Source organism: Oncorhynchus kisutch, linkage group LG20, assembly GCF_002021735.2.
Source record: "Oncorhynchus kisutch isolate 150728-3 linkage group LG20, Okis_V2, whole genome shotgun sequence".
NCBI lineage: Eukaryota > Metazoa > Chordata > Actinopteri > Salmoniformes > Salmonidae > Oncorhynchus > Oncorhynchus kisutch.
In genome coordinates this window covers 38838133-38859148 of record NC_034193.2, presented here as the reverse complement: position 1 = coordinate 38859148, position 21016 = coordinate 38838133, and the positions used below count along the sequence as shown (strand labels likewise).

Here is a 21016-nt window from a genome sequence, read left to right as displayed (position 1 = left end):
AAAGGGGAGGAGTTGGGAGTAGTAAGTGTGCCTCTCCCATTCACACACGTCTCACACCAGCAAACACAGATGGTGGCTACTCAGTCTTGACAAAGCGTGGAGACTGTGGAAACTTTGCTGGACCCAAGGACCTGAAGAAAGAGAAGGAGAAAAAAGGAGAAAAGGAGAGGGGGATAATAATGGAGTGTAAGGAGAATGTGATCCACTACCTCAGCTGGGGGTTCATCATCAGTGGGGTGGCGTATCTCTTTCAGCAGACCAGGACCCAGACCCCGTACGGACGCTACGTGACCTCGGATGGGACCCCAGGGAGGACCTGCCCTGCCAAGCTGGCCTGGTTCCTCCAGGAACTGCCTTCTTTCCTCGTGCCCATGCTCCTTCTGCTATCCACTGACACACAGCCCAGCCTGGGCAAAGACCTGCTTCTCTGGACCTTCTGTCTGCACTACTTCCAAAGGTATGTGTCCACATTAGCCTGGTCCCCAATCTGTTAGTATTGTCTAGCCACCTGTCTAGACAGAATTAGATCTGTGATGGTGGGACGAGACTATGTCCACATACCAACTTTCAATGGAGTCTCGGATCTTTAACTCATAAATCAACTGAAAAACATGGCCAACTTTTTTTGTGCAACAGCAGTTATTTCACTTAAAAAGTGTTGAGCATACATCTCTGTTCCCTATTTTGAGTGAATACTAGAGGGACATTCTTGTAAAAGAGTGAGGCTTAGACTCCGATTTCTCTCTTTAAAATGTATGATGTAAAAACAGAAAAAAACCATCAATCTCTTACCATCCTTTGCACTGTACTTCAAGGAAATGTTTTTGCACAATTTTCAGTGGAACAATTTTCTCATCCTCACTCAGCATGGACACTATTAATTAAGAAGCCATCCATCATGATTTCCTAATAATGGGATGAATCACATTAAACAGAACATTACTAATTTGGTTGGTAAACTGATGCATTCAATGTACACCACTTTTCTGAATTGTGACATTTTGAAAATGAAACCTCGACGATTTGCACGATCATCCAGATATGAAACCGCTCTAATGTGTGGTGCACATTTTAGATTGGTGTTTTCCCACAAATTGCATTTTGGAACATTTGCGCGTAGGCCTACTGCCGTGTGCACAATGCTGCGCTTAAAATGTGAAGAAATAATAGTTTCTGTTCTACCAGCCTTACTAATTGATATGGCGTATGCCTCCGCTACACTACACTTTGATACGCATAGTGATAAAAAGTATATGCAATGCCCACAAAAAGTGGGTACACGTAAGGGGTAAACGCCGACGTTCTGTACATTATATTGGAAATAATGGATTGCGGGACTAGGCGTAGCCGAGTAGCTTTCTAGCAAGTATTGTCTACATGTCTAGGCGCACATTGCGTATTTTGTTTCTAGCAAGAGAAGGAATTGTCTCCTACTGTGATAAGTACCTATCCACAGTCTGTAGGGTAACGGGGTAACTAGCCCGACCTAAGAACAGTGTCTAAATGCTGACACAAGAAAAGCAATGTTTGGGAAAAAATTGGAATGTGGATTATGGTCATGGATAGGCGAATAACTATGAAGGTAAATAGATGGCAGTTGACTTTTTAATTTTATTTCATGAAATGTTTTTCGGCATATTGTTTCACACAAGTGTGTTAAAATCCATTCAATCAGTTTTATTTAGTAATAGTTAAAAGCTAAGTCTAGTTGTTTTTATTATTTGAATAAAATATAGGTGGAAATGGTGTTGCACGTCACTTTTAATATCTGCACTATGAGGAGATGTGATGTAAAGACCCTCTTTAACTCACCTGCACATTCATTTTCTTTGTTCTTTCTTTGTTGTTCCTTTTCCTTACAATCCGTTATGTACAATTGCACTAAATATTATTTAATTATATTATTCTTTAAAATGACAATCAGGAGCAAAAGATTTTCAATAGTTGTTTTTAATTCATAAAAAAAAAAATCATTCGAATATAATATTGGAATGGAATATAACTAAAAACATGAAATAACATTGGAATATAACATTTTATAACAATAACTCTTATTCTGTCGGTTAGATAGTCTAAGAGTTTAACCATGTGGTATGGTTAAGAATTCAGCACGAGAAATGCATGGTCTCTACTTAAACCTTGTACCCAAAGAGGGCAACATCATGACACTGCCTTCCTCGGCCTCGCCTCTAGAAGCCTCTGGGACCAATCCAATAGAACTGCTGCAGCTTTTGGTTTAAGCAAAAACAAACAAACAACAAGAACACATGGCTATTGGTACAATAAAGACTTATAATCACTATATGCAAATATATATTCCCTAAAATGAGTTCAGACTTTTTTTTACACCAACATTTGGAGCAAGGGTAGGCTTCAGGGTGGAGGTTGTGGTTGAGAAAGATGTGGTGGAGTTAGAGGTTTTGGCGTTAGAGCTGGTGGCGTTGGAGGTAGAGGTGGCAGTGGTGGCGGTGGAGCACTGTGGTTGAATGGATTCTTTCCAACGAAAATATATGAGAAAAACAATACATCGGTGTTAGTACAATAAACACTTTCTACCAAGTAAATGCTGCTTCTGCTACTTTTCGTTAATTTAGATTACTTTTTCTTTCTGACAATGGGCTCAGGCTCCTCTATAACCCATCGAGGATGAGAATGTGGGGTTGCTCAGGGGTGCAACCAACACTGTGGGCAAAGTGGTGAAGATGGAACTGTCGACCCAGCCTGAGTAACTCACCCTTCCAACCAGCAGTTGTTGGTTCATCCTCTTCCGGGGGAAGATGAAGAGGGGTGGTATGTACTGCCTTGCTGCACTGATAGCACAAATTACTGTGACTGTGAAGCCCCTCTGCACTAGTCATCCGTGCAACCTGTTTGGCTCCCTTCATGGCAACCGCAGGCAACGGTTTCTGGATGTTTTTTATTCCCGTCTCATCCATGTTCCAAATGTTCGTTGGCCCCCGACCTCCCTGACGCTGTTTAAAACGTCCGCGTAGGCCTTAAATAACTGGTCAACCTTAAGCTTATTAAAGCCCACGGCCCTCGCAAGACTGGTTGCTTGCGATACTTGAACTGACAGTTTAGAGTTGCGCTTCATGAAGCCACTGAACCAAGCCACCCCTGCATACCCCTTTCCTTTGTTGAACCTGTGCTTGATTCCCATCCTTTCTGCCAGATTGAAGGCGTGTCTTCTCACGTCCCATGATGTTATGCCAAATAGGGCTCTTTCCATTTGTTGAATGTGGTTGACAAGGTCACTTTCATACAGTTGAAATCGGAAGTTTACATACACCTTAGCCAAATACATTTAAACTCAGTTTTTCACAATTCCTGACATTTAATCCTTGTAAAAATCCCCTGTTTTAGGTCAGTTAGGATAACCACTTTATTTTAAGAATGTGAAATGTCAGAATAATAGTAGAGAGAATGATTTATTTCAGCTTTTATTTCTTTCATCACATTCCCAGTGGGTCAGAAGTTTACATACTACACTCAATTAGTATTTGGTAGCATTGCCTATAAATTGTTTAACTTGGGTCAAACGTTTCGGGTAGCCTTCCACTAGCTTCCCACAATAAGTTGGGTGAATTTCAGCCCATTCCTCCTGACAGAGCTGGTGTAACTGAGTCAGGTTTCTAGGCCTCCTTGCTCACAAACACTTTTTCAGTTCTGCCCGCAGATTTTCTATGGGATTGAGGTCAGGGTTTTGTGATGGCCACTCCAATACCTTGACTTTGTTGTCCTTAAGCCATTTTGCTACAACGTTGGAAGTATGTTTGGGGGTCATTGTCCATTTGGAAGATCCATTTGCGACCAAGCTTTAACTTCCTGACTGATGTGTTGAGATGTTGCTTCAATATATGCACATAGTTTTCATCCCTCATGATGCCATCTATTTTGTGAAGTGCACCAGTCCCTCCTGCAGCAAAGCCCCCCCACAACATGATGCTGCCACCCCCGTGCTTCACGGTTGGGATGGTGTTCTTTGGCTTGCAAGCCTCCCACGTTTTCCTCCAAACATAACAATGGTCATTACGGCCAAACAGTTCTATTTTTGTTTCATCAGACCAGACGACATTTCTCCATGTGCAGTTGCAAACCATAGTCTGGCTTTTTTATGGTGGTTTTGGAGCAGTGGCTTCTTCCTTGCTGATCAGCCTTTCAGGTTATGTCAATATAGGACTCGTTTTACTGTGGATATAGATACTTTTGTACCTTTTTCCCCCAGAATCTTCACAACGTCCTTTGATGTTGTTCTGGGATTGATTTGCACTTTTCGCACCAAAGTATCTTCATCTCTAGGAAACAGAACGCGTCTACTTCCTGAGTGGTATGACGGCTGCGTGGTCCCATGGTGTTTATACTTGTTTACTATTGTTTGTACAGATGAATGTGGTACCTTCAGGCGTTTGGAAATTGCTCCCAATGCTGAACCAGACTTGTGGAGGTCTACATTTTTTTCTGAGGTCTTGGATGATTTCTTTTGATTTTTCCATGATGTCAAGCAAAGAGGCACTGAGTTTGAAGGTAGGCCTTGAAATACATCCACAGGTACACCTCCAATTGACTGAAATGATGTCAATTAGCTTATCAGAAGCTTCTAAAGCCATGACATCATTTTCTGGAATTTTCCAAGCTGTTTAAAGGCACAGTCAACTTAGTGTATGTAAACTTCTGACCCACTGGATACAGTGTTATAAGTGAAATAATCTGTCTGTAAACAATTGTTGGAAAAATTACTTGTGTCATGCACAAAGTAGATGTCCTAACCGACTTGCCAAAACTCTAGTTTGTTAACAAGAAATTTGTGGAGTGGTTGAAAAATGACTTCAACTGTATGTGGAAGAGAAGACTGGCGCCCCACCCATTTGGCTGAAGCCTGGGCTTTTCACCTCCTTTCCTCTGTGGTGCTGTAGGGTTCTTGGTGGAATGTTGAACACCCTGGCAGCCCCCGTTAAGGTCTTCCCATTTTCTATTGCCTTCAGGGCATGCTGTATTACCTCAGAGCCATAGATTCAACGGTCTGTTTTCTTCTTGTATGTTCTCATCTGAAAATAAAAACATGAATCACATTAGGAACTGACCTCTATTCTAACAAATGGCTCCTAACCCTAACCCTTACCCAAAACCCTCCCTAACATATGGCCCCTAACCCTAACTACCACACACAGCACTGTGTACCATAAGACAAGACAGTTTCTTTCAAACCACCTGACTCAAAGTATTATTATTAACATACAGGGGGAGAGGTGTTCATTTAAAAGCTCTCTCTTAAAAACATAGCTAGATATCAAGCCATATGACATAAAATGCTGTGTAAAATAGCTAAAAGGCTATAAAGTAAGATGAACTGTAAAGCTATTAGTGAAAACATTTCCAATTGCAATCAAGTTCTATATTTTTTTATGTATACTAGCTCAGACGATATTGTAGTAAGGTTGCTAGCTAGCAGCTTATGCTCACCGGCATTCATAACCATAAAGGAGTAGATAGACCCTAGTGGTGGTGGGGTCGGGGGGGGGGGGGCGGGCAACACACTCATCCACCATACTCTGAGCGGCACGTTTCGTTTGTTCGGTTTACTATTAATAATCTAAATTTTTCTCTAAATAGGTGGATTATTTTTCTTAAGGGTTTCCTACTTGTATATAAAAAAAATACATCTATAGATCTAACTTTATTAAAACATCTACAACTTTAACATTAAAAAAATAAACTTACCACAAAATAGTTTTGTTAACAAATCTCCAAAAGTTATGAGGAGAGGACATTTTCGTTTGAGCAAAAGCAGTGGCCGCCATTGAAGGTTTTGGGGAAAGAATTTGGTGACATCTTGTGGTTTTAATGTGAATTACAGGGGGGGGACTAGTTACCCCCAACTACCCTATAGAGATAGAAATATCTGTTGCTAATATGACTAGACAATGATAGTTGCTTTGAAAACAGAACAGGAGAGAGCATGAAGAATTATTTATAAAATAATTGCCGCAACGTTTCTATGTTGGGATTTTGGCTATAGGCTACTTTGAAGCATGGTAAGGACGCCTCATAATAAGAAGTAAAATGTTCAGCTTTCAAACAATTAAGGCACAGGAAAAATATAGCGATGCCAATGACAGGCCTAACCGTCTTCTGGTAGATGAAAAGGCTTCCCCAAAAACATTCTCAATTAAATGTTAACTAGCTACAAAGTAGACTACGCCGACCTAGTAGAATGGTATTATGATTATTTGCATCAATCCAGTGGACATTTGTTTTGCAAACTTCATCTCATGTGCACTACAGACACACAGCTAACCAAACAACAGTGATTGCTAGGTGGCTGCACAGTTTAATTATAGGGTAACTACACTCAAGAATCTACATTTCTGTTATTTTTCCCAGACCTCAAAAGTGGTCTCCTCATGTTGTTTAAGCATTTTTGTGGACTTAGAACATCCCATCCATCTATCCCTTAGTCACACGCTATATCTCAGACAGCACTGGCCCAATTTTGACGAAACTTGGCTGAATGATGCATCACGCCATAGAGATCCGGAATTTACAGGAGCTATAGTAATTATCTGACATTTCTGAGTTACACAAGAGAGGAAGAGGCGAAGCGAGAGGGATGACTGGGTCCAAAATCTGTTTTCTTCAGCAGGTGCCGTTTTTTCTTTGGCACATGACATGGTGTACAGGGAGTGGATCAGCTAAGACTGCAGGGTTCGACATTCAGGGCTCCCCGCTAATCGGCCCACTTAATGAACCTTTCATATGGCCCGCTTGGGCCAGTATATTTTTTACTTCAAAACAAAATATATATAGACTACCAGTCAATAGTTTGAACACACCTTCTCATTCCAGGGTTTTTCTTTATTTTCTACATTGTAAAATAATAGTGAAGACATCAAAACCATGAAATAACACATGTGTTATTGTGAAAGTGTTAAACAAATCAAAATATATTTTATATTTGAGATTCTTCAAAGTAGCCACCCTTTGCCTTGATGACAGCTTTTCTCTCAACCAGCTTCATGAGGTAGTCACCTGAAATGCATTTAAATTAACAGGTGTGCAGACTGCCCAAATGTGCCTAATTGATTTATTAATACATTTTGAAGTTAATAATTGTGCGCATGGTATTAGCTACTTTAAATTGGACAGTGCAGTTAGATTTCTGTAAGCTTTCTGCCCATATCAAACATGTCTATGTCCTGGGAATATTTTTTGTTACTTACAACCTCATGCTAATCACATTAGCCTACGTTAGCTCAACTGTCCCGTGGGGGGGGGGGACACTGATCCTATAGAGGTTTTAATACGTTTTAGCCAATTAGTTCTGGTATTGGTGGTATACAGAATATAGCCCTATTTGGTAAAATACCAAGTCCATATTACGGCAAGAACAGCTCAAATAAGCAAAGAGAAACAACAGTCCATCATTACTTTAAGATATGAAGGTCAGTCAATGTGGAAAATTTCAAGAACTTTCTTCAAGTGCAGTTGCATAAACCATCAAGCGCTATGATGAAACTGGCTCTCATGAGGACCGCCACAGGAAAGGAAGACCCAGAGTTACATCTGCTGCAGAGGATAAGTTCATTAGAGTTAACTGCACCTCAGATTGCAGCCCAAATAAATGCTTCACAGAGTTCAAGGAACAGACACATCTCAACATCAACTGTTCTGAGGAGACTGCGTGAAGCAGGCCTTCATGGTCGAATTGCTGCAAAGAAACCACTACTAAAACGACACCAATAAGAAGAAGAGACTTGCTTGAGCTAAGAAACACCAGCAATGGACATTAGACCGGTGAAAATCTGTCCTTTGGTCTAATGATTCCAAATTTGAGATTTTTGGTTCCAACCTCTGTGTCTTTGTGAGACGCAGAGTAGGTGAATGGATGATCTCCGCATTTGTGGTTCCCACCATGAAACATGGAGGAGGAGGTGTGATGGTGTGGGGGTGCTTATTTAGAATTAAATTATTTAGAATTCAAGGCACACTTAATGGTGGTTTGGGATGAGTTGGATTGCAGAGTGAAGGAAAAGCAGCCAACAGGTGCTCAACATATGTGGGAACTCCTTCAAGACTGTTGGAGAAGCATTCCAGGTGAAGCTGGTTGAGAGAATGCCAAGAGAGTGCAAAGCTGTCTTCAAGGCAAAGGGTGGCTACTTTGAAGAATCTAAAATATATTTTGATTTGTTTACACTTTTTTGGTTACTACATGATTCCATTTGTGTTACTTCATAGTTTTGATGTCTTTACTATTATTCTACAATGTCGAAAATAGTACAAATAAAGAAAAACCCTTGAATGAGTATGTGTGTCAAAACTTTTGACTGGTACTGTTTATATTTGTATTTAATCCTTCAAAATCTTCCTGAAGTCTGATGCTTCACACTTGTTATCAACCAGCAATCGGTTTGAATGACAAGAATGTCAAAGCCCTCCCTCTCTGTCTCGAGTGACCCTGCCTCAGTAGGCCACATCCTGGATACTCGCACCAGACCCGTTTCAGCCGAGGTGGAAACCACATCGATTCAGAGTTGAACATTGGCAACCACATTGAAAAGTCCCCGACCTGCTTTTCAGTAGTTTTTCCTATAAGACACAGTGATGTCATTATTAGCAAAGAAAGGTTTACATATGCCTACACTATGGAACTCCTTGCTTGTTAACGCATGCACATTATTTATTCAAATCACCTGTTGGTTCAATACAAAATGTATACCGTAATAATGCTATTCTGTAGTCTAGGCCTATATAAATGTTTAATACGAGTTTATTGCTAATGAACATAAAAAATCCCCATCAAAATCAGTCACAATCTACCGCATCCGCCTATGTCGCCCTTCCACATCTGCGGTGGAAAGTGGCAGAGCTACAGCGCTGTTTGTCAGACCAGGAGACATCCCGAAAATCGGTCTTCTCACGAAAACATCTGTAGCATCAGAACGGTTTTGCTCTACGACCCCCACAAGACTCGTCTGAATTCGGTAACGCTGATATGTCAACTTCTATCTGTAGCGTCTGAACCATTTGGGATACAAACTAATATGACCCCATGATTAAGATGGCGCTGACAGAGCTGGTCACCTCGCTTCTAGTCCTTAGGAAACTATGTAGTATTTTGTTTTTTAATGTATTATTTCTTACATTGTTAGCCCAGAAAATCTTAAGTGTTCTTACCTACAGCCGGGAAGAATTATTGGATATCAGAGCAACGTCAACTTACCAACATCAGGACCAGGAATACAACTTCCCTGAAGCGGATACTTTGTTTGCACCACCACCACCCAGGACATTGGATCTAATCCCAGATGCCGACACAAAACAACGTCGCCCACCCACCACTTCCGGGTATATTACTCGCCAATTTTCATCTGTGATTGTCACAGCCGTGTATATCCCCCCTCAAGCCGACACCACGACAGCCCTCAAGGAACTTCACTGGACACTATGCAAACTGGAAACCATATATCCTGAGACTGCATTTATTGTAGCAGGGGATTTTAACAAAGCAAATTTGAGAACAAAGCTAGCTAAATTCTACCAGCATATTGACTGTAGCACTCGTGCGGGCAATACACTGGATCACTGCTACTCTAACTTCCGTGATGAATATAAGGCCCTCCCCCGCCCTCCCTTCGGCAAATCCGACCACGACTCCATTTTGCAACTGCCATCCTATAGGCAGAAACTCAAACAGGATGTGCCTGTGACAAGAACTATTAAATGCTGGTCTGACCAATCGGAATCCACGCTTCAAGATTGCTTTGATCACGCAGACTGGGAAATGTTCCAGACAGCCTCAGAGAATAACATTGATTTATACACTTATTCGGTGAGTGAGTTTATAAGGAAGAGCATTGGAGATGTTATAACCACACTGTGACTATTAAAACCTACCCTAACCAGAAACAGGTGATAGATGGCGGCATTCGTGCAAAACTGAAAGGGCCAACCACCGCATTTAACCATGGAAAGATGACTGGGAATATGGCTGAATATAAACAGTGTAGTTATTTCCTCTTCAAGGCAATCAAACATGCTAAATGTCGGTATAGTGGAGTCGCAATTCAATGGCGCAGACACGAGATGTGTGTTGCAGGGTCTACAGGCAATCACAGACTACAAAAAGAAAACCAGCCACATCACGGACACCGACGTCTTGCTTCCAGACAAACTAAACACCTTCTTTGCCCGCTTTGAGGATACCGCTACCAAGGACTGCTGCCCTCTCCTTCCCCGTGGCCGGCGTGAGTAAGACATTTAAACATGTTAACCCTGGCAAGGCTGCCGGCCAAGACAGCATCCCTAGCTGCGTCCTCAGAACATGCACACACCAGCTGGCTGGTTTGTTTACGGACATATTCAAATTGCTCCCTATCCCAGTCTGCTGTCCTCACATGCTTCAAGATGGCCACCATTGTCCCTGTACCCAAGAAGGCAAAGATAACTGAACTAAATGACTATCGCCCCGTAGCACTCACTTCTGTCATCATGAAGTGCTTTGAGAGACTAGTCAAGGATCATATCACCTCCACCTTACCTGCCACCCTAGACCCACTTCAATTTGCATACTACCCCAATAGGTCCACAGACAATGCAATCACCATCACACTGCCCTATCCCATCTGGACAAGGGGAATACCTATGTAAGAATGCTGTTCATTGACTACAGCTCAGCATTCAACTCCATAGTATCCTCCAAGCTCATCATTAAGCTTGAAGCCCTGGGTCTCAACCCCGCACTGTGCAATTGGGTCCTGGACTTTCTGACGGGCCACCCCCAGGTGCTGAAGGTAGGAAACAACATCTCCACTGTTTACCTATGACTGCATGGCCATGCAGGCCTCCAACTCAATCATCAAGTTTGCAGACAACACAACAGTAGTGGGCTTGATTACCAACAATGACAAGACAGCCTACAGGGAGGAGAGGAGGGCACTCAGAGTGTGGTGTCAGGAAAACAACCTCTCACTCAATGTCAACAAAACAAAGTAGATGATCATGGACTTCAGGAACCAGCAGAGGGAGAATCCCCCTATCCACAGATGGGACAGCCGTGGAGCAGGTGGAAAGTTTTAAGTTCCTTGGCGTACACATCACAGACAAACTGAAATGGTCCACCCACACAGAGTGTGGTGAAGAAGGCACAACAGTGCCAGGAGGCTGGAGGCTGAAGAAATTTGGCTTGTCACCTAAAACCCTCACAAACTTTTACAAATGCACAATTGCAGGCTGTATCACCGCCTGGTACGGCAACTGCACCACCCACAACCGCAAGGCTCTCCAGAGGGTGGTACGGTTTGCACAACGCATCACCGGGGGCAAACTACCTGCCCTCCAGGACACCTACAGCACCCGACGTCACAGGAAGGCCAAAAAAATCATCAAGGACATCAACCACCCAAGCCACTGCTTGTTTACCCTGCTACCATCCAGAAGTCGAGGTCATAACAGGTGTATCAAGGCCATCAGACTGTTAAACAGCCATCACTAACATAGAGAGGCTGCTGCCTATATACAGACTCGAAATCATTAGCCACTTTAATAACGCCACTTTAATGTTTACATATCTTACATCCTCATCTCATATGTATATACTGTATTTTATACCATCTATTGCATCTTGCCTATGCTGCTCGGTCATCACTCATCCATATATTTACAGTGGGGCAAAAAAGTATTTAGTCAGCCACCAATTGTGCACGTTCTCCCACTTAAAAAGATGAGAGAGGCCTGTAATTTTCATCATAGGTAAACTTCAACTATGACAGACAAAATGAGAAAAAGAAAATCCTGAAAAATCACATTGTAGGATTTTTTATGAATTTATTTGCAAATTATGGTGGAAAATAGGTATTTGGTCAATAAAAAAAGTTTATCTCAATACTTTGTTATATACCCTTTGTTGGCAACGACAGAGGTCAAATGTTTTCTGTAAGTCTTCACAAGGTTTCTTTGGGGCTGTTGCTGGGCAACACGGACTTTCAACTCCCTCCAAAGATTTTCTATGGGGTTGAGATCTGGAGACAGGACCTCGAAATGCTTCTTACGAAGCCACTCCTTCGTTGCCTGGGCAGTGTGTTTGGGATCATTGTCATGCTGAAAGACCCAGCCACGTTTCATCTTCAATGACCTTGCTGATGGTAGGCTTTGTTACTTTGGTCCCAGCTCTCTGCAGGTCATTCACTAGGTCCCCCCGTGTGGTTCTGGGATTTTTGCTCACCGTTCTTGTGATCATTTTGACCCCACGGGGTGAGACCTTGCGTGGAGCCCCAGATCGAGGGAGATTATCAGTGGTCTTGTATGTCTTCCATTTCCTGATAATAGCTCCCACAGATGATTTCTCCAAACCAAGCTGCTTACCTATTGCAGATTCAGTCTTCCCAGCCTGGTGCAGGTCTACAATTTTGTTTCTGGTGTCCTTTGACAGCTCTTTGGTCTTGGCCATAGTGGAGTTTGGAGTGTGACTGTTTGAGGTTGTGGACAGATGTCTTTTATACTGATAACAAGTTCAAACAGGTGCCATTAATACAGGTAACGAGTGGAGGACAGAGGAGCCTCTTAAAGAAGAAGTTACAGATCTGTGAGAGACAGAAATCTTGCTTGTTTGTAGGTGACCAAATACTTATTTTCCACCATAATTTGCTAATAAATTCATAAAAAAACCTATGATGAAAATTACAGGCCTCTCTCATCTTTTTAAGTGGGAGAACGTGCACAATTGGTGGCTGACTAAATACTTTTTTGCCCCACTGTATATGTGCATATTCTTATTCCATCCCTTTAGATTTGAGTGTATTAGGTAGTTGTTGTGGAATTGATAGATTACTTGTTAAGATATTACTGCACTGTCGGAACTAGAAGCTCAAGCATTTCTCTACACTCTCATTAACATTTGCTAACCATGTATATGTGACCAATAAAATGATTTGAATGTGTTCTCCATTTTGGCTCTACGACCCTCACAAGTGTTATGGGACTCGTCTGAAGGTAACTCATACAGATTAATGGAAGTATGGAGGTATTTTATGAATGTGTTGGTCAATGGGTTTCTATGGGATATAGTAGTAAAGCGGTAGTAAAATTCAAAAGCAAATGATCCATGGTATAACCACCTTAAAAGAATGATGGGTGGCCAGTCCTCTTCTGGCTGTGCCGGGTTGAGATTATAACAGTACATGGACAAGATGTTCAAACGTTCATAGATGACCAGCAGGGTCAAATAATAATCATCACAGTGGTTGTAGAGGGTGCAACAGGTCAGCACCCCAAGAGTAAACGTCAGTTGGCTTTTCATAGCCGAGCATTCAGAGTTAGAGACAGCAGGTGCGGTAGAGAGTCGAAAACAGCAGGTCCGGGACAAGGTAGCACATGCGGTGAACAGGTCAGGGTTCCATAGCCGCAGGCAGAACAGTTGAAACTGGAGCAGCAGCACGGCCAGGTGGACTGGGGACAGCAAGGAGATCATCAGGCCAGGTAGTCCTGAGGCATGGTCCCAGGGCTCAGGTCCTCCGGGAGAGAAGAGGGAGAGAAAAATAGAGGGAGCATACTTAATTTCACACAGGACACCAGAATTTCTACATTTATTTTTTATTTAACCTTTAATTAACCAGGTAAGCTAGTTGTGACAAGTTTTCATTTACAACTGCGACCTGGCCAAGATACAGCAAAGCAGTGCGACAAAAACAACAATACAGAGTTACACATAAACAAAGGTACAGTCAATAACACAAAATAAATAAAAAATTGAAAAATCTATGTACAGTGTGTGCAAGAGTGGGGAGGTAGGCAATAAATAGGCCCTAGAGGGGAAAATAATTACAATTTAGCATTAATCCTGGAGAGATAGATGTGTAGATGATGATGTGCAAGTAGAGATACTGAGGTGCAAAAGAGCAAAAGGGTAAGTAATTATTTGGGGATGAGGTAGTCGGGTGTGCTATTTACAGATTGGCTGTGTACAGGTACAGTGATCGGTAAGCTGCTCTGACAGTTTATGCTTAAAGTTAGAGAGGGAAATAAAAGACTCCAGCTTCAGAGATTTTTGACATTCGTTCCAATCATTGGCAGCAGAGAACTGGAAGGAAAGGCGGCCAAAGGAAGTGTTGGCTTTGGGGATGACCAGTGCAATATACGTGCTGGAGCTACGGGTGGGTGTTTCTATGGTGACCAGTGAGCTGAGATAAGGCGAGATAAGGGGCTTTACCTAGCAAAGACTTATAGATGACCTGGAGCCAGTGGGATGGGCGACAGATATGTAGTGAGGGCCAGCCAACGAGAGCATCCAGGTCGCAGTGGTGGGTAGTATATGGGGCTTTGGGGTTAAAACGGATGGCACTGTGATATACTACATCCAGTTTGCTGAGTAGAGTGTTGGGGGCTATTTTGTAAAAGTCAAAGTCAAGGATCGGTAGGATAGTCAGTTTTACGAGGGTGTTTGGCGGCATGAGTGAAGGAGGCTTTGTTGCGAAATAGGAAGCCGATTCTAGATTTAATTTTGGATTGGAAATGCTTAATGTGAGTCTGGAAGGAGAGTTTACAGTCTAACCAGACACCTAGGTATTTGAAGTTGTCCACATATTCTAGGTCAGAACCATCCAGAGTAGTGATGCTAATCGGTTGAAGAGCATACACTTAGTTTTACTAGCATTTAAAAGCAGCTGGGGGCTACGGGAAGGAGTGTTGTATGGCGTTTGTTAGCACAGTGTCCAAAGAAGGGCCAGATGTATACAGGATAAGACAGGAGAAATCCTCCAGATATAAAAGACTGACCCTATCCCCCCGACACAAACTATTGCAGCATAAATACTGGAGGCTGAGACAGGAGGGGTCGGGAGACACTGTGGCCCCATCCGACGATAGCCCTGGACAGGGCCAACCAGGCAGGATGTAACCCCACCCATATTGCCAAAGCACAGCCCCCACACCACTAGAGGGCTATCTTCAAACCACCAACTTACTACCCTGAGACAAGGCTGAGTATAGCCCATGAAGATCTCCGCCACGGCACAAACCCGAGGGGGGCGCAAAATATCCATCAACGGCCAATATTCAGCAACTTTGCACAACCATTGAAGAGGAGTGGGACAACATTCCACAGGCCACAATCAACAGCCTGATCAATTCCATGCCCTGCATGAGAAACAGTGGTCGCACCAGATACTGACTGGTTTTCTGATCCACGCCCATACCTTTTTTTTTAAGGTCTGTGACAAACAGCTTCTAATCTAAAATAGAAATGTAATGAATGACGTGATCTCCTATTCTACTTGTTACAGGGGAATGTTTGTTCTACACAATCTATTTCTATCTACGTTAAGAAACACGGCCCTGCATGGCTTCCAGGTACTCACATTGTTTGTACACGGCAGCTCTATATTGACCCATCTTTGACTTGATTTCTTTAATCAATATTTGTCTATTTTCTTGCAAGAACATTCATCTACTCCTTGCGGACCAAAGGTCGCCCTTCCCCTCTCTACATTGTCTTCTCTGCGGTAGTCTTCTGCTCTGTCAACGGTTTTCTCCAAGGCCACTACATGCTCCACTGTGCCACGTACGATGATGCGTGGCAGACCGACATTCGTCTGTCTACCGGTAAGATCTGAGATACCAGCGGAAATGATTTCTCAGTCTTTTCCCAGCCCTTATTCTGAATATTACAGTGCCTGGATGATGTTCACAGACATTTAACAGCCATTTGGTATTCTATGTTGAAGCCTTAAATAAATGCTATAGATTTATTTCCAAAGTAATGTAATTTCACCCTTTAAAGGGTAACATTTGATAACTGCTAGAGCTACTGTAGATGAAGTCTGAGATCAAAAACATTTTAATAAATTGGTTAGGAAAACACAATGGGAAAACCAGTCGTGCAGTATGGAAGACTAATCTGGCCAGAGAACTTTGAGGTTTTTAGCCTGGAACTGTGACAAAACAAGTTGGCATTCGCTTCCTCCTTGCAAATGTTCAGTGTTTATTGATCAGCTTCAAAACATGCATTTTTGGTCTCAGCAGGATATGGGACAATACATTTGACAGTACTCTTCCACAAGAATATAAATAATGAATTGTTGAGTTTGGGGTTGCATTGTACAAGCTTCTGCCAGCATGAAACAGCTCATACATTAGTTTTTTATAGAACTAGAATGTGGTTTGCATTAAGCGCCTGTACTGTTTTCTTTTCAGGTTTGCTGATATTTTTCCTGGGAATGGCCATCAACATTCACAGTGACCACATTCTTCTAAATTTGAGAAAACCCGGAGAAGTTGTTTACAAGATTCCCAAAGGTACCAGATGAATTCTGGTTAACAGATGTCAGGCAGTGTTTCAGGCAACTGTTCCAGTCTTGTGAAACAATAGCAAAAACGTCAATCTTTAGCCAAATAACTAACCATGTTCGGTACTGTTTAGTTAGTCACTTTCTGCACAGACATGTGATGATAAACAGAACAAGAAGAGCATATTCAGAACATTCTGGTGTCAATGTGATCTTTTGCTTTTATTTCTACTTACTTTTGCTTTGTAAGGGCTATGCCTGTGCTGATCTAAATATATTTAAAGGCCCAGTGCAGTCAAAATGCAGTTTTCCTGTGTTTTATATCATACTGTACAACAGCTGATGAAACTAACACTAAAGGTGTGAGAAAAAAACTATTTCCTGATAATTGCTGGTTGAAAATACAATCTACACAGACCTTCTATTCAGCAGGTTTCATGGGCAGGAGTTTTGGCTTTTCATGGTGCCATCACCATGTGGTAAATTGGTTAATAGACAAATAACAGAGTTCCAAACCTCTCTGCCAATAACGGCTAGTTTTTAGTTTCCTCCTCCCCTCTCAGACTACTCACAGACAGTCCTGGCTAAATTATTGCTTGAGAAAGATTTTTTGTTGTAGCTAAAAAGCTATTTTTGCCTATTTTAATAGAAATCTATTACAGTAAGGTACTTAATTGTTACCCAGTAACAATGTGATATTGATATAAACACTTCTGCATTGGGCCTTTAAGTGCTAATGTAATCACCAGGGTCATAGAAGATTGTGAGTTAAGTACACACGGCATTCAGTTTCGCCAAGAAACACAGGAAGCAAACATTCCAGTTTTCTGGGCCATTACCTCGTGGAAAGGTTCAAAAGTAACATCTTGCAACTATTATCAGAACCTTGCGGCACAGCAGATGTTTTCACCCACCTTTGGGTGAATTAACTATCCAATCCCTTGACATGGGGTGCTGTGTCCAAAAAAGGTAGTAGATATGAAGTAGGGTCTGAAAGTTCAGGGATTGAATTGTTTTGAACTACTCTCAAGGTATGAGTGTACAGACCCTACTTCATTACTACTGAATTAACTGTCTGACCCTTTTTACTCCAGGGGGAATGTTTGAGTATGTCTCCGGAGCAAACTTCTTTGGAGAGATTATGGAGTGGTGCGGGTATGCCCTAGCAACGTGGTCCCTGCCGACATTCTCCTTTGCCCTTTTCACTATGTGCTCGATCGGACCGCGGGCCTACCACCACCACAGGTACTGACAGGTCCAACCTCAAGAGCCTTCTGTAATCTCTTCATGCACATACTCACACTGATACACTCATGTTCACTGGTATTGATACAACTTTAGGTCTTTCAGCAAAGCAGTAACCATGGACTGTCTTGTGTTGACATTTTACAATGGAAAAGCATGGTAGTAGGATTCCTTCAATATGACATTCTCATCTCTTTCAGGTACTACCAAGAGAAGTTTGAAGACTACCCCCAGTCGAGGAAAGCTGTGATACCTTTCATATTATAAGAACAGAAAACCAGAGAAGCCTTAAAAAAAAATGGACTGACCTAGCTAAAATCATTAGTCATAGCCATGATATTGGCATTTACGGAACTCTGAAATGAAATGCTTTCATTAACTAGACATATTCCTCTCATCTCATTGTATTCAGAGCTAGATCATATTTCACACCTGCAGCAACAGATCTGTAATACCATACTCCCAAATACTTGGAGGAATGAATTGTGGCAGCATTCGGCATGGTCAAAGCTCAATGAAGGATAAATAATTCAGGGTGAAGAGAAAGGGATGTGGTGGGTAGGTCATGAAGGAATAATGAAAAAAAAAAAATTCATTCGAAAGGGACGACTGACTGCCTTTTCTTCGTTGTGCAAAAAGTGATTTCTTAGATGCACTACTTCACTTTTGGAAAGGCTCATTAAACCTCCGCTTATTTACCTTGTGGTCAAAAAAAACAAACCTTGGTCTGTTTTTATTATGCAGTTTATCAAAAATGTGATTAATAACTGCTGCATATGTTAATTGCACATTTTAATTTCATGCTTGCTTGGTTGATTACATAAGTCCAAAGGCAAAGTCATCCTTCATTCGGTGGGACAAAGGCTCAGCTTACTGGAAATCATGTGAATGCAATATCTGGCTAAGCAGTGACATTCATCAATCAATTAAGTTCCGTAGCGATGGCAAACATTGCCACCCTCGGGAACGAGAGTCGGGCTAGTGCATCACTGAGGTTCTTGACAGACAAGCTTAACAGTATGTGTTATGACATGACAGTAGTTGTAATCCTCCAATTCCACCACTAGGGGGTAGTATAAGCGTTTTCATGAGGGTATCATGTTTTAGAGAGCGCAACAACAGTCCTAAAAGCAGACAGGCCACATCAATATTTCAATTTAAGGTGGTTTTCTAATTTCCTTCATTGGCACTGATCTGGAGAAAGAGCAGTGCTGATGATGGAAAAGATTAAATTCTTTCCACATCACTGAGCCAGCCGAGCTGTATTGCGCTGGCCTGGCTACGCATTCACCATAGTTGCTGGAACCATGCTGGAAAGGAGCATGTAAAAATGAAAGCATAGTACAGTTTGGGTCAGCACAGTAGTGTGAAACAGGCCTTAGAGATGGAACATGTTAGGAATGGAGGTCCCAATATTGCACTCAATTGTGATGGTACTTAAGCCCACTCTTTGGTCTAATTGAATACAATCTCAAGTTTTGTTTGCGTTTCATGGCTGACATTTGAAATGTAATTGATTATGTGATGTCTGTAGTGTCTTGAAATGCAGCCCTGGTCTTCCCTGGGTGAAATATGTTCATACTCCACACACCTGTAAGCAAGTTACTCTGCAGTTTGACTTATTGTGAAATTCATCGTTTTATTTTATCTCTAACAGAGGAATAACATTTACAGCTAATCAAGCACAGGTAATTACATCATTATCTTCCATTTACTCCACACGTAAATCGTTAAATAGATAGTAGTCCACTGGCAAAATGCCTCACCACTAGTCACTCCTGGGAATCCTTCTCTTTCAGTGCCATCTCAGAGCGAGCGACGCTTCTCATAGCCCTCTGCATGAGCCAGGTGGTTAAATGGATGCCAAGGAAGGACCCCCCAGCCACCCACAGCCAGTTCTTCTTCAACCAGCTCTGGGGCTTCATAGTCTCAGTCCACTATATAGCCTAGTCGGTGTTGTCCTTTCTGAAGGATGTGTATGTCACTGGAACAAAACAGAACAATTAGGATACAAGATACCCGTGGTTCCCTACCATGGCAACTCTGAATGAAGGTGATCTACACAACTGAAGGATGTGTCACTTTATGGTTACATTAAATATGATTTAGCTACTATAAGACCTTGACATGCCTTAGATTAGAGTGCAGAGAGAAAATGTCACATAATACATCAAGATTGATAGGATGATAATCATGACATAATAATAAAGAGCTCCAACATGCTTACCTTCACATGCTACTTTGCCTTGGCAGGGGCTTGAGGTGGCGAAACATATGCCACAATGCCTGGTTCGGGCATATAGTCCTGTTTATTCTTGTGTAGCGCAGGGTGCGACTTGACGTTGTACCAACCCCAGTGTATGAGTCCAAGGCTCGTGCCCATAACAATCAAGACTTTGTAATTATTCCAGATAGTCCGCAATCCCATGATTGAAAGGCACTTGGCTCAACTATAACCACAAGCATAAAGAAAACATGAATGTCAAGAAGCATTGACTTGTTAATGCATTATAACCTTCTATTCAGTCAAACTGTAGACATTTTTCAAAAGGGTGTCATGTCCCCATGCATTAATTTTTTTCTTGACCGTTTTAAAATTGTTCAACTGGTCAGTCATCAAACTGCAACGCCGCACGAATAACTGTCTTGCTTGGGTTAGATTTGCCATTTGAGTCATTTGAGCACAAGGCTATTCTCTGCCCTAGCACAGCTAGCTAGCTAGCTAGCTAGCTAGGTCATGTACTGGTTTCGCTAGTGAAACAGCTGACATTATGATACATTCAGAGATCATTAATTCATAATGCTTCATACATACAATAACACACATTTTTCACGTTGTGAACTTCAGTAATGTCGTATTTCACCAAATGTAAAAGCTGGCAGGCTAACTGAATGTTTGTTAACGTGTGACTAGGTTTAGCTAGCTAGCTAGTACTCACCTTCAAGAGTCAGCTCTTTCTCGTACGTCCACCATTTCTGGGTCCTCGCAGTATTGTCGACTTGAAGATGCCTGAACATGAGATAATTGTGTAATGTTGATAATATCAGCAAAGAGAATCAACCTCTCTTATATAAATATTAGAAAATTAGATGTTTTAAATGAAAACTAATTTCCCCCATAATATTTTAAACAAACGTTTCTAAAAACTACTACATAATAATGATGCAGTCAATATTTTAGCCACTTAGTGTTAAGGTTGGGTCCATAGAGAATGATAGAAGCCTCTGGTGGCCAAAAGGCCATTATTCCATGGGCAATACCACTGCCCGCTGCCATCATTTTAATGAAGTCGACTGGGAGGGACATCCAACGTCATTGGCGAATCCCTCCTTGTGACCTTCTTGGAGTCATGGTCATCCTGAGGAATCAGCCAATTGTGAAGAAGAAAATAGAATACTTCAAAATGGAGTTAGCCTCAATGGCTCTGCCACAATGATGAGGTCTCTTTCCATCTCTATGGTTGGGACAGTAACTGAAAGGTCACTCACTGGTTTAT

At 41.9% G+C, this 21016-nt stretch overlaps 1 protein-coding gene and 1 long non-coding RNA gene across 5 annotated transcripts; one reads left to right on the top strand and one right to left on the bottom strand.

Moving 5' to 3' along the window:
- Window positions 1-33: 33 nt before the first annotated feature.
- Window positions 34-19741, top strand: LOC109865644 (3-oxo-5-alpha-steroid 4-dehydrogenase 2). The gene is made up of 5 exons (XM_020453974.2): window positions 34-457; window positions 15428-15591; window positions 16183-16284; window positions 17369-17519; window positions 17720-19741. The coding sequence occupies exons 1-5, from the start codon at window positions 180-182 to the stop codon at window positions 17784-17786; spliced, it is 762 nt and encodes a 253-aa protein (XP_020309563.1). The 5' UTR covers window positions 34-179; the 3' UTR covers window positions 17787-19741.
- Window positions 19133-20763, bottom strand: LOC109865645 (uncharacterized). Of its 4 annotated transcripts, none has more exons than XR_004204487.1 (4): window positions 20705-20723; window positions 20459-20529; window positions 19747-19969; window positions 19133-19503 (listed from the first exon to the last, which is right to left on the bottom strand). It is a non-coding gene; the product is annotated as an uncharacterized LOC109865645 (long non-coding RNA). The 4 variants fall into 4 exon arrangements; XR_004204485.1 differs by lacking the exon at window positions 20705-20723 and adding an exon at window positions 20674-20692; XR_004204486.1 differs by lacking the exon at window positions 20705-20723 and adding an exon at window positions 20671-20689.
- Between the last annotated feature and the right edge of the window lie 253 nt (window positions 20764-21016).